Genomic DNA, 13,463 nt, shown 5'->3' with positions numbered 1-13,463 from the left:
TCAAAATTAAGTCATGCATTTTTATTTTTGGAGAAGGTAGATGAGCAATATGTGAATAAGTTGATTTATACCAGTTCTTCACAAGTCAAAGAGGGGGCAATCACGTGCTTCATAGCAGTAGGGTGCACAATGGAGGTCTCCTCGTTTCAGCAATGGCTAGGGGTTCACCGGTAAACATTTCGATGCTCAAGTTAAAGAGAATGCGTACCTTGTCATACTTCATCAATGTATTTATAATTATGGCACCATGTTGATTTATCATTAGCAATAAGCCAATAAAAATGCCACTAGATGTATTGATTTGTTTCCCAAATGTTTAGAAGAATAATAGCTGACATGTAATCAATTTAAATATTTGGCCCTTCTTTACCAGTTGAACATAGATTGCAACACTACCATCATTATTATTGGCGTTGGATATGATTTAAAATTAGTTTCAAGAACCTGATTGGTAAAAACATTGATTGATGCATTACAATAAGTTTTTTAATTGGAAAAGACATAATTTAACGAAGTTAACTAATATTTTTAATAAATGTGAAATATATCCTTTTTTTTTCTTATAACGGAGACAAGAGGAAGTAATGAGTACCTTATGATATTCTGAATGCCCATCTTGGACATGAAGAAGTGAAATGAGGGCAATGCCAAAGATTTAGACATAAATCAGCCAACTGGTGATGAATGCGTACATGAATGGGCTTAAGTTAAGGTGCCTCACAATGAGACTCACATTTATATTTTGTCCGAAAATATGACAGTTGGGTTCTATGTGTTTATGAAAAATGGGATTTGTAGCACTGTATATGGCTATCTAGCTATCACAATATACAGTGGCTGGCTTGGTTGGAGTACCAAAGTTAGAGAGCAAGAAATTGAGGCAAGTTAGCTCACTTGCTACTGCAGCAAGTGATCTATATTCTGCCTCTGCCAATGATCTACTAACAATAGATTGTTTCTTTGACTTCCAAGATATGGGAGATTTCCCAATGAAAATATAATAACCAGAGGTTGATCTTCGAGTATCCACAGACTTAGCCCAATCTGCATCGGTATATGCCTGCATATAAATATATTGGATGTAGCTGAAAAATGCAGTCCTTGCCTCAGGGAGCCTGCAAGTTACTTGAGAAGGTGATGTACTGCATTGAGGTTTAGACAAATTGACTTGATTTGTACGCAGCAAATGAGCAAATGAAATATCAGGCCTTAATATTGTCAAGTACAGAAAAAGACCAATCACCAACAGATATTTAGTTTTGAATTGGGTTACATAGGGAGTTGAACTTGCTTGCAACTTAGGAAACCAGTATCCTCTAGAAGGGAGAGCAAATATTTGCACTGTGACAGATAAATGCCTTGACTAGACCAAGCAATCTCAATTCCTAGCATTTCTCTTCCTAAGAAATATTGTAGTTTGCCATGATTTTTCACCATAAAATGTGATTGCAAGCAAGCTTTAGTTTTCTGAATAAGCAAGCATTATTTCGTTGTCAACATAAACAAGGTAACAAATGAAGCACCACAACCTTTAATGAGTAAAGACTAAAGAGCAATCACTCTTGGATTTGTTTGAATCCATGTTGTAATAAGGTAGAGGCAAACTTGGAGAACCATTGCTTCAGTGCCTATCTTAATCCATAAAAATGGAGTTATGAAGTTAATAGACCAATTTCTGCCCTATAGGTGGGTGCTCCCCCTTAGTTGGATCTCCAAGTGACAAGTCCATGTAAATCTCTTCAAATAGATCTCCGATTAAAATTGCATTATTGATGTCAAGCTGAGGAAGGAACTATCCTTTAATGTCTGTTGGTGATAGTAAAATCTCGCGGTTATTAATTTTGCAACTGGTGAGAATTTTTCAACAAAAATCAAGTTCAGTTTGTTTAATGAAACCTTTTGTGACTAGGCACCATTATACCTTTCCAATGTCCCATCTCATTTGTATTTAATTTTGTAGATCCATCAAACCCTATTGTGTGTTTATTGGGTGGTAGAGGCACAAAAACTTCAAGTCTAATTAGCTTACATTGCTTGAGGTTCTTCTGCCATAGCAGCTTGGGCCATGGTGGTAAAACTGTGGCTCAAATTCAGAGAAGACATGAAAAATATATGACTGATATGATGGTGATATCTTAATATAAGTAAGGTGCTTGGAAATGGGGTAAAGGCAAGAAAAGGTCTGATAACATTGAAAATCTTTATTTAGGTAAGATGGAGGTTTGTGAGATCTACTTTTCTGGCTGGAGCAGGTTGAGGTGTTTTGGGATAACAAGTTGTGGAGTTCAGTGGTTCGTTGGGAGAAAACTAATGAAATGGAAATTTTGATTCATGAAAAACATTTCTTTGGATGAGAAACACCTTATTTATTAGATTATAAAGCTTGCATCCTTTAGGATAACCAACAAACACATCTGAGAGTGGCCCTTGCTTTAAGCTTGTGATGATGGGAGCAATGTGGAGAGATAGCCAAGATAACCAAAGACAGCAGTATGGTCAAGTACCTTGTTGGATAGAAGCTTATACGGTGAGCATTTCTTTTATATAAGTGAAGGAATCCTATTAATCGGAAATGTAGCAATTGATAGACAATCTCCCCAACATGAGATAGGGATCTTGAATTATTAGGTGTTGATGTTTGCTTTCAACTTCAGAATTCTATGAGAATTGATGGGAGGTGCCTTTGGTAAGTAAACAATCTGTTAATGCCAGCTCCTTAGCATTATTAGATTTAAGTATTTTGATAACTACAATTTGCATCTCAACGTATGTAAAGAATTTGATGATGGTCAAATCCCCTGACTTAGGTTGCATTTAAAAAATGCAAGTATATCTACTAGAGTTATCCACCAATGTGAGGAAAAATCTCTGTTGGCCCCTACATCTCAGCATGAATCAAGTCAAATGCAGCAAAAGAAAATAGATTGTTAGACAAAAAAAGAAAGTTTGTTTTTATTATTCAAGATATCAAGTTATTTACAAGATAAATGTCCAAGTCTATAGTGCCAAGACATTGAGAAACTGAATTACAATGAAACATTATATTGAAAACAGAATAGTAACTGTAATAAGTATTTCTAGAGGACTGGAGGATGTATAAGCCATCTTGGAATTCACCCTTAGAAATCATCTTCAAATATTTGGTGTCCTGAATGTACAAGGAATCAAAAGAAAATGAACAATGTAAGCATGGAATTTTTATCAATTCTATGGCCTAGTATGCCAGAAGATATCTATACTAGATTTTTTTATTTAGAAAAGGTAAAACATAAGAACATTAGCATTAAAATAAAGGCATAAAATGAAACAAGTTTACCATATTCTATTATTTCTAATAGTTTTTAAGAGAATCCGATCAATAAAATGTAATAACATCATATTATTTTTCCTTCTCATTTCCATATTTTTGCCATCTCACTTGATGGTTTACAATTATTTCACACATTTTTCTCAATTCCTCCCTCATTTTGTCATTATATTTATCAAATTGATTATATTCTGTGTTCTGTGTTCTTTCTTCTCATTTCCTTTCAAATGTATATACTCTGAATTAGAATTAGAATAATCTAAAGTTCCAAACATTATACCCTGCGTGCTTGTGCTTGTGCTTGGGCTTGGGCTAAAGTAACGCCCATGCCTTTTGTTGTTGTAAGAGTTAACTAATGTGGGTAGTGTCGGTTACAGTAACGGAGAAAGAAAAGAATCGTTACCAATACCAAACTTGGTAGCATTAGTCAGTTTTCACAGTTTTCAGTTTTGTCCCTTTCAATTATCCAACAGAACTGAAGATATCGTAGCTGGAAACGTCTAGCACCCACAAATGGGTAACTCCCATGGACACCGGCATCGCAAACACGGTAACTCCGTTCCTCCCAACACGGTTCCTCCTCCCCATAAATACAATCCTCACCCAACCACCTCCAATTCCACCATGCTTTCTCTTCCTTACACCCACGTCGACACCACCCTCCGCTCCCTCGCCGCCCAAGCCGAGGGCTTCGGTCGCTTCGCTATCGGCGGCCTCCACGGTCCCCTTCACCCCGTCACATCTCTCGCAGGTTCATTAATTTTTCACCTCTTCCCCCAATCCCCTCTTAATTCATGTTGAAGATCCCACATCGGCCAATAGTACGATCAAAATAAAGCATATAAGTAGAGGACAATCCTCGTCTTCCAAGCTAGATTTGTAGGGTTGATTTGTAGTTCATTGGTTAGAGCTACCTTTAATGATTGCAGATGATGGACCGGGGTCACTGCGTGACGCGTGTCGCAGAAAAGAACCTTTGTGGATTGTGTTCGAAGTTTCCGGCACCATTCAACTCTCCTCGTACTTGAACGTGTCGTCTCACAAGACCATCGATGGTCGTGGCCAGAGGATCAAACTCAGCGGAAAAGGCTTGCGGCTGAAGGAATGCGAGCACGTGATAATTTGCAATCTGGAGTTCGAAGGAGGCAGAGGGCATGATGTTGATGCCATTCAGATCAAACCTAATTCCAAGCACATATGGATCGATCGTTGCACGCTCAGTGATTTTGATGATGGGCTCATAGATATCACCCGAGAAAGCACAGACATTACTATTTCAAGGTTAGCATCAATAATTAAACACTTGTTTTCTTATGTATATGTTCTTCGTATTTGAACAAGTGTTGTTGTTATGTTGTGTTCAGGTGCCACTTCTCTCAGCATGACAAAGCCATGCTCATTGGGGCTGATCCCACGCATGTTGGAGATAGGTGCATGAGGGTGACCATACACCATTGTTTTTTCAATGGGACTCGACAGAGGCAACCTCGTGTTAGGTTTGCAAAAGTGCATCTGTACAATAACTATATCAGAAACTGGGGCATATATGCTGTTTGTGCTAGTGTGGAATCCCAGGTGATTTGAATTTGGAATTGCACATTTCAAAACAAGTTTAATTTGAATGATGCACCAAGTTAATGTTTTTTGCCAGATATTCTCGCAACATAATATCTATGAAGCAGGACAGAAGAAAGTGGCATTTAAGTACCTTACTGAGAAGGTTTGTCTAGTTCTTTTGTTTAGCGCCAAGTAAAGTTTTAGCTTGAATTGGAAACCGCATATTATCAGCAATGTTTCAATTGATCTTGCAAAAATGAAGTATGAATATGTGGCTCGGGATATTGATTACTTCGATTTTATATTGGCTTCTATCTGATAATTTTACAGTTTGTTTAGCTGGCTTGATGTGCTAATATTTTTTCTCTGACACGCAACAGATGGGTAGTAGTACATCAATTATGCTAGTTGTTTGTTCGTCTTACACTAAATTGCATTATTTTTTTTCTTTTCTAGATTGTCTCTGACACATAATTTAGATGTTATTACTGTTATCTATGCCACAATCTCTTCATTACCTGCTTTTAGATATGCCTGTGAAAGTATTGCATATAGCAAAGGTGAATGTTATTTAAGGCCCCCTGGTTCGTTAGATTCAAAATCATTTTTATGGCTATTTCATAGACAATCCCATCATTGAGTTCCTACCCTTATCAAATTTCGGAATTCCTTGGCCTTGCACCTGTACATTTTACACTTTCAACTCTGGTTCATCTACATGGGGCATTGTTCACCAGCATTGTAACAGTTGTAAGTTGTAATAGCAGTTCTGTTCTGGGATGACTTCAGCTATAGCTTGCTTGGTTCAGTGTTTTAGAAAGAGGGTTCATGTCCACTTAGAAGCAACATAGTTTAGTTTCTGCATCTTTTCAGATTTTTGGATATGCTCGTTTGAGATGTGCAAACAAACGCACATTAAGCTGAGCTTGTTTCTAATTACCAACATTCATAGGCATCGAGAGTTGAAAATTTAGTTTAAGGTTAACAGATTTTTGTCATATCAGAAATAGAAGGAAAAAAAAAATTAATTAGTTCAAAGAAAGATTTTAATATTTATATCTGTAATCCGTATTCTATTGTTGAGGATAATGCTGGTATTTCTTTGCCTTTCACTTAGTTAATCATCTGAGAATAGAAAATTTTCATGCTTGTTTGTATTGGGTTCTCTTGACCCCAAAAAGAAGAAAAAAATATCAAAGTCATAGCATCAAATTGACACATGATTCAGAAGACATGCTCTCTACAACCTTTTATGCTAAATGGCATTGATTATTTATGATGTCTAATGAAATTTATAAAAAATTATTTCTGGTGGTTCTTTATTTGGATAATAATACTGAATTGGTGACATCCCCGCAGGCAGCAGACAAGGAAGTGGGAGCAACTGGTACCATAAGGTCTGAAGGAGACATATTCTTAAATGGTGCTCAAAAAGGGTTAATGACTGAGGATGTTGGGTGCAACATGTTTCACCCCAGTGAACACTATCCCTCTTGGACAGTGGAAGCCCCTACAGACGATCTGAAACAGATTCTTCATCACTGCACTGGATGGCAATCTCTTGCTAAGCCAGCAGATCAAACACTATGAGCACAATAGAAGCTTAAGCTGTTGCATAAATGCAGGGGTAACAGAACTAACATCATTGATCTCCTGCCCCCCCAAAGTCTATTCTAGCAAGTTACTTTCCTGTGTATATAAAATATAGATTAGTAGCGGATTATTAAATATTAATAAGTACTACACGTTTGTTAAACTATTATGGCTATTGACAAGAGAGTAAATTACAAATTAACCCATCCCCTATGTTTTTCTACAAGAGAATGCGCACACTAAACTTGTTTCAAAATTACATAGTCCATAAATAAAACGTTTTTGTCCGTGTTCCCTCTCAACGTTAGAATAGGCAAAAAGAAATGTTCGAAAATTAAAATTTGTCCTTTTAAATAAATGAGATAAGAAAGGCTCTTTTCAATACAAAAAAATAAAAGAAAAGAAAAGTTTCTTGTATAAGCAATCGTCCTACACATGTACAAACCATTCAAAGAAATGAGATAAGCGATCACCGATATCGTTTTTGTGTGTGTAAAATGCTTAGAACAAGGTTTAAACTTGGAATTTTGTACTTTTGTAAAATTTATTACTATTTAATAATTAGTAATTTGTAAAACAACATAAAGTTAACATTATGTTGTTTTGTTACAGATCAAAACAACATAAAGTTAAGCATGTCATGAAATCAAATGATGTCTAAAAACTAAATCATTTACCTAAAGATAAGCATTTCATCAAATCCCACTACAAGATGTATGTAACGCCCTAATTTCTCTAATTTTTAAGACTCTGATTATACTTAAATTAATTCATTTTTTTATTTTATAAAGTGTGTTAATTTATTTAATTTTCACTAACATGTAAAACTAAAAAAATATTAACTAAAATTTTAGTGATTTTTTTTAAACTTTCCATTGGTTGTTTTCGGAAGTTAATACAGTGAAAGAAGTAAAATGACTCTTCATATTTTCAAAAAGAACACATAGCGTTGTTTTTCAAATAATAGAAGCGAAATAAAAGAAATAACATATGTCTAAATTACAAAATATATACATATGCATAAGTTTTTCCTCAAATAAAGTAATATGTACGACCTCATGGTATAACACTAGATGAGAACAAAGTAGATGATTCAATATACACATAAATCAAATACATATAAAAGAAAAGGTCCTAGACTCAGAGTAATTATCTCTAACACCTAATCTGGTGTGGAAACTATACAAAAGCATAAGTCAATAGGCATTCGCGCATAATAGAAATAGCCAAGGAAGTGATCCATGCATTTGGCCACGTTGGGTATTCACTGGTTCCAAGTGCACTCATCTTTGAGATGGAGCGTCAACTCCTCACCTGCCATTTGATCCTAAATAAAAACATAAGGGGTGAGTCTTCCTGTTTCGTCAACCAGACAAAAAAAGACTTAAACAAGATACATATGCAATATGTCAACCACGACGATTTGGTTATTTACCGTATCTCACTCGCATCATAAAGCATTTCTTTATCTATCTAAACATATATTTCTTATTGGTCAATCGCCATTGGAACTCCTAGAATTCAGTGATCTTACACAATTTGGTTTTGGATGATTGTTAGGAGTATACCTTTCACCATGGTATAATGATAGACTCTCACCAACTAAAATTGTTCGTGGTCAATCAGGGTTGTAAAGCTGGCTCAGTGACATCAGTCACAACTCCACACCTCACCCCTAAGGACAATTTATGTCCTACGATCATTTCCTAGGTACTGACCATGGTCATCCAACAACAACTAAGATGGTCTCCTCAACGAACCTTTATACTTAGAGCATTCTTTCTCTATCGTAATGGGGTCTGACTGCATGGTACCAAATGTGTGACGCCCTCTATTCCATACATATATGTAATAATAAAAAAAGAACAAGAATTCAGAATTAATTAAAAGTTTTTAAAACAAACTTAAATAAAATCATTTCAAAAAGGTAAAAGGTTCACATTCACTTTTCTAACATCATAAAATGACTTGTCCAATAAATATTAAAATCATCTCGGCTTAAAACAAAGTTGTTCAAGACTTCATGCAATTAATATAAAAACTTATGCCCCAATGTCACATTATGTCAGAGCATTGTGTCCCGATGTCTTTCAGCACAAGGTTCCTTAAAACAATTCACTTAGTCATCTGCTCCCCCGAACACAAAGTTCAAGATCATCACAGGATCCAAACACAAACAACACACGGGGAGTGAGTTATCACATTCCTAACTAATAGAGAAACAAGACAACTAGATATACATATCATATAAATGAGATACGACTTACTTAAACATAACTCACATAATTTCACCACTTTGTCATTTAAAATTCACTTTTCAATAATCAATCACATTACACATGAATCACACACTCTAATCAAGATATAATAACACTCATCAATTTCATAAGAAACAATTAACAAGTGTTATGCAACAGTTATGCTAAGACTCAAGCTTATATGCAATGTGATGCCATGTCACTGAAAAACCACCCTGGGACGCTTAGGAGTATATAACAAGACACACCACAAATGGGTATATCAGGTCACTCTCACTAAGTAAAATCATAGGGAGGCTAGTCAAGGTCATGTTGTTTTGCGAGAATGCTCCAACCATGTGGGATCGACATAGGCTTAAAGGAGCACTCAAATCGGGTGTATTTACCCCCAAGGTCTACACTCTGAAGAGTCCGTCAGGGACTTTCCCTCCTGATTCAGGTCCAACCCCTAAAACAATTTTTGCATGCAGACACTACTCATGAATTATACAATACCCACGACCTCACACTCGTGTCTTAAACACGTTCAACACATTGCGCTACAATTTAACACTGGTTCTTAAATAGGAAACCTACACTTTCCCTTTAACACTGCGCATAAACACTTTTCTCAAGATAAACATTGGTCGAGTTATTGTACAATTCATAGCTCATAACACAAGTAATGTCACATCAAGTGTTAACCACACACTTATTCACAACTAAAACTCATGTTCACAATTTCACATTTCATAATGTCACAGTCCACCATCACATGTTTACATGTATCTTATAATTTAATACACGTTCAACTTTGCACTTATACTCAATCTTAATAACAATATTATAATCTCAAAATAACATATTATTCCATAATTCATCACATATTCAATTTATAGACACTACTCATAAATTATACAATACTCACGACTTCACACTCGTGTTTCAAACACGTTTAACACATTGCGTTACAATTTAACACTAGTTCCTAAATAGGAAACCTACAATTTTCCTTTAACACTGCGCATCAACACTTTTTCTTAACATAAACACTAGTCGGGTTATTGTATAATTCATACCTCACATCACAAGTAATGTCACATCAAATGTTAATCACACACTTATTCACAACTAAAACTCATGTTCACAATTTCATATCTCACTATGTCACAATCAACCATCTCATGTTACATGTATCTCGCAAATTGATACATTCCACTTTGCACTACTCAATTTCCATAACAATATTATAATCTCATTATAATAATTTATCACGCCTCATAACTCATACACATCACACAATAATAATATTTGCATGACACAAAATACACACACACACACACACACACACACACATATATATAGTAAATCAAACTATATTATTTTTAATCAAAAGAGTTTCTACAACAATTAATTTAAGATTACATCAAAAGAAATCACTACTAGGCATTAACTTTACAACTTTCTTTAATTTATTATTTTAGTATTACAATATATATATATATATATATATATATATATATATATACACACACACACACACACATAACATGTTGATCATCATCGTGGGAAAATATAGAATAAGATAATAATTTGTATAAAATAAGCCATTAAAAAGAATACTACTTAGAGTATAATTCACGTTAATAAAAAGAACTCAATTTTTAGGGTTCACACTCAACACAAGAACACATCAATTGGTTCGTTAAACATATATGATTCCCAGTTATAATTATAAAGATAAAATCAAAATTTGCAGAACATCCCAAAAACTCATTTAATTGATACCCTACGGATCCCTACACATGTTCTCACTACTCCCTAATTCTGAATAACTCATCCCTTACCTTTAAGCAGGCTGACGTATGTATTGTGACAGCATAGCGGCATCTCTAGCAATTTTCTGAGATTCCTCATGTTTTTCCTCTTACTACTCTGATAGGGTTCCCAAACGTTAGAGAGAAGGAGAAAGGATTGAAGCCTCCATTCTACTAAATATGTGAGATGAGCATTTCTCCCTCCAAAGACGTTATTCTGAAAATTTCAACTGTGAAGATGTGCGGAAATGAATCTCAAACCGAATATCAAAATTTCACGACAATCCAACGGTTAACGAGTTTGGGATCATAGTTTTTCTGAAATAGTTTTGGGTTTTTGTGGAAAAAAAAGCTACGGTGCAAAGAGTATTTCTCTCAGCTCAGACACTTTCTCTTAATTCCCAACGATGAGAATGTTCATAAATGAGTTTCAAACCTGGTGCTCAAATTTTACAACGATTCAACGGTAAATGAGTCTGAGATCGTTCTTTTTCTGAGACAGGTTTAGTGATATGCGGGAAAAAGAGAAAATTTTGGAAAGAGGAAAAGGAAAAAGGAAATTAAGAGGAAGATGAAACGAGAATGTCAGTCTGAAAATAGTAGGACAATTGCCTTGCATGTCATAAATGACCCTTAATTTGACCTCATCTCACAAGGAGTCCAATAGAGAGTTGTTGTAAATTTTTTCTAGAGTAAAACAAGAGCAATTTCATAAAAAAACCAACCGATAGATTTTATGATAAGTTCGAAACATTGAGATTGATCTAGAGAAAGTTTTACATTGAAAACTTGCGCAAAAGTTTTGGAAAAAAAAAAAGGCAAAGTATCTTTGTATTTGGAACTCTCCCACGGAGAAATCAAAGCAAAAGAAGGGATAAAAACATGCAAGCAACAAATTCACCAAAACAGTTTTTCTCAAAAACCCTTTTCTCTTCAAAAACTTATGTTTTTATGCAATGCATGATCTCCCAAAGGTAACCAAGGGTTGAGTAATAACTTGAGTTCACAAGAAATAACTCCCCACTTACAAAGCAAGATCACACGAAAATGGAGAGAGGAAAAGAGGTGAGATGGCAAGCTTTCCTTTGCTCTAGCGCTTGGCACCAACATTAAGCAAGCAATGGACTGAATTCTTCTTCTCCTCCTTCTCCTCCTAGGTTCGATCAGCAGCTTCAATGGAGGAAGAAAGGGTTTTGTTTCTCTTAGTAAGGTGTGGGCTGAATGGTATGTGAGATAAGAGAGGATTTGGAGTGTGCACTAAGTTAGAAAGTCAGAACGAATTGGGATTGTGAGTGGGGTGCTTGGCCGTGTGATGTTCCTTGGGAAGGATGGGTGGTGGAGGAAAATTAGAGGAAAACAAGATGTCAATGAGGGAGGGTTTAGTTACACATTATAATTTTATACTGCATAATTATCCCTTGATACAATTAAATTTTATAAAATTTTAGTCATAAATAAAATTTATATTAGTTGATAAATTATAATTTTATTTATTTACATGTAAAATTTTTTTGAGTATTAAATCAGTAGAGAAACTTGAAACTCAAGTAATTTAATTAACGGTTAAACCGAACAGTTTAATCACAATTATATAAGACACTTACAGATAATTATTCAAAAAGAATAAATAACTATCTCTAACTGTTATTTTTCAAGTGTTACAATGTGTAATAATTAGCAATTAAAATAGACTACATCAATACAACTGATCATGCTAATTTCATCAAATGTAGCAAACAAAAAGATTTTTGTATTCATGTTTGTGAAGTTGAACTCTTCTACTATTCATCGGCCACACTCATGTTATCATCATCAATCAGTTCTTCTTTCAAATTTGTAGGAAAACAGTTCTCATAGGCCAACATTAACAGGTTAATTAGCGATATCTTTCCTCTTATTAAAACAACCTATGTGTCTAATATTTCTATAATGTATATATTTCTCATATTGGCATATGAAGCACCTAATAACAATTGAGCAACAAAATAATTACTGGAAAATATTTTATTTTAATTTTGGATTTTTTTATCAGAAGAAATTTATTGCTAACAAGTTTCTTATAATTAATCATCCTCATTCATTTTTCTAATTTTGACTATTTGTTTGTTTTTCCATGTAAAACAATATTTTAAAACTAAATCTCATAAAAAGTTTTTTTGATACATTTCCTTTGATCTCAAAAAATAAAAAAAAATTATAGTTAACTAAAAAAGTTAGTTAATATTAGGAAATGAAGAGTATTAAAGATAATAACATAAGATAGAATTATTTGAAATTTTTTATAATTTGAGACTAAGAAAAGTTCTTTTTTCTTACCGTTGAGACAGGAAAAAATATTCATTTCACATGTTTCTTCTATGGTCCTTAAGTTCGGCCTTCCATGCGTCACCTCCATTAATTAATTATAGTTAAGATAAAAAGAATAAAAAAACAACCAAATAAATCTGCAACATAATCAACGTTTATAAAAGAAAATTAGAATATAATCAACATTGATGTTCATCGTGCGTACGGATGAATTTAAATATTTTTATATTTTTTTAAAGAAATGAAAAAACAATTTATGCCCAAAATAATTTGTTTATCCACAACATTACGTTCTCAGGGAATAACAGCATTAAATACTAAGATTGTCTCCCGAGAAGATATATATGATCTTTAAAAAGAATCCAAAAAGTAAGTCTGAAGTAAGATATTCTATATTTAATTATATAATAATAATTTTACAATAATAGTATGTTGAAAACACTAAAAAATAAATATTCAAGTATTGAAACAATTCAAAACATAATATAAATGTGGGTTTTATTTTTTAGAGTTGTAATTAAATTAATACTTCATTCAACGTTGACTTAAAATATTAAAGCATCTTATAAACTATAATTACTTCAAATCAACAGTGTAGATGATATGATAAGATCCATTCCCTCTCACAACAAAATGAAAAAAAAG

General features: G+C 34.0%; 1 protein-coding gene across 1 annotated transcript; it reads left to right on the top strand.

Annotated features, from left to right (window-relative positions):
* The first annotated feature begins 3,573 nt into the window (after positions 1-3,573).
* On the top strand, positions 3,574-6,620 carry LOC100814368 (probable pectate lyase 4). The gene is made up of 5 exons (XM_003542427.5): positions 3,574-4,058; positions 4,237-4,588; positions 4,672-4,882; positions 4,959-5,027; positions 6,224-6,620. The coding sequence occupies exons 1-5, from the start codon at positions 3,821-3,823 to the stop codon at positions 6,452-6,454; spliced, it is 1,101 nt and encodes a 366-aa protein (XP_003542475.1). The 5' UTR covers positions 3,574-3,820; the 3' UTR covers positions 6,455-6,620.
* The last annotated feature ends 6,843 nt before the right edge of the window (positions 6,621-13,463 follow it).

This window comes from Glycine max, chromosome 13 (genome assembly GCF_000004515.6).
Source record: "Glycine max cultivar Williams 82 chromosome 13, Glycine_max_v4.0, whole genome shotgun sequence".
In the NCBI taxonomy this organism is placed as follows: domain Eukaryota; kingdom Viridiplantae; phylum Streptophyta; class Magnoliopsida; order Fabales; family Fabaceae; genus Glycine; species Glycine max.
This window is presented reverse-complemented; position numbering and strand designations above follow the sequence as displayed.

Excerpts from the sequence above, each read along its gene's own strand:
- LOC100814368 (XM_003542427.5), top strand. The coding sequence starts at position 3,821 with ATGGGTAACTCCCATGGACACCGGCATCGCAAACACGGTAACTCCGTT. Across the intron at positions 4,883-4,958 it reads GTGCTAGTGTGGAATCCCAG|ATATTCTCGCAACATAATAT; the intron begins GTGATTTGAATT and ends GTTTTTTGCCAG. Across the intron at positions 5,028-6,223 it reads TTAAGTACCTTACTGAGAAG|GCAGCAGACAAGGAAGTGGG; the intron begins GTTTGTCTAGTT and ends ACATCCCCGCAG.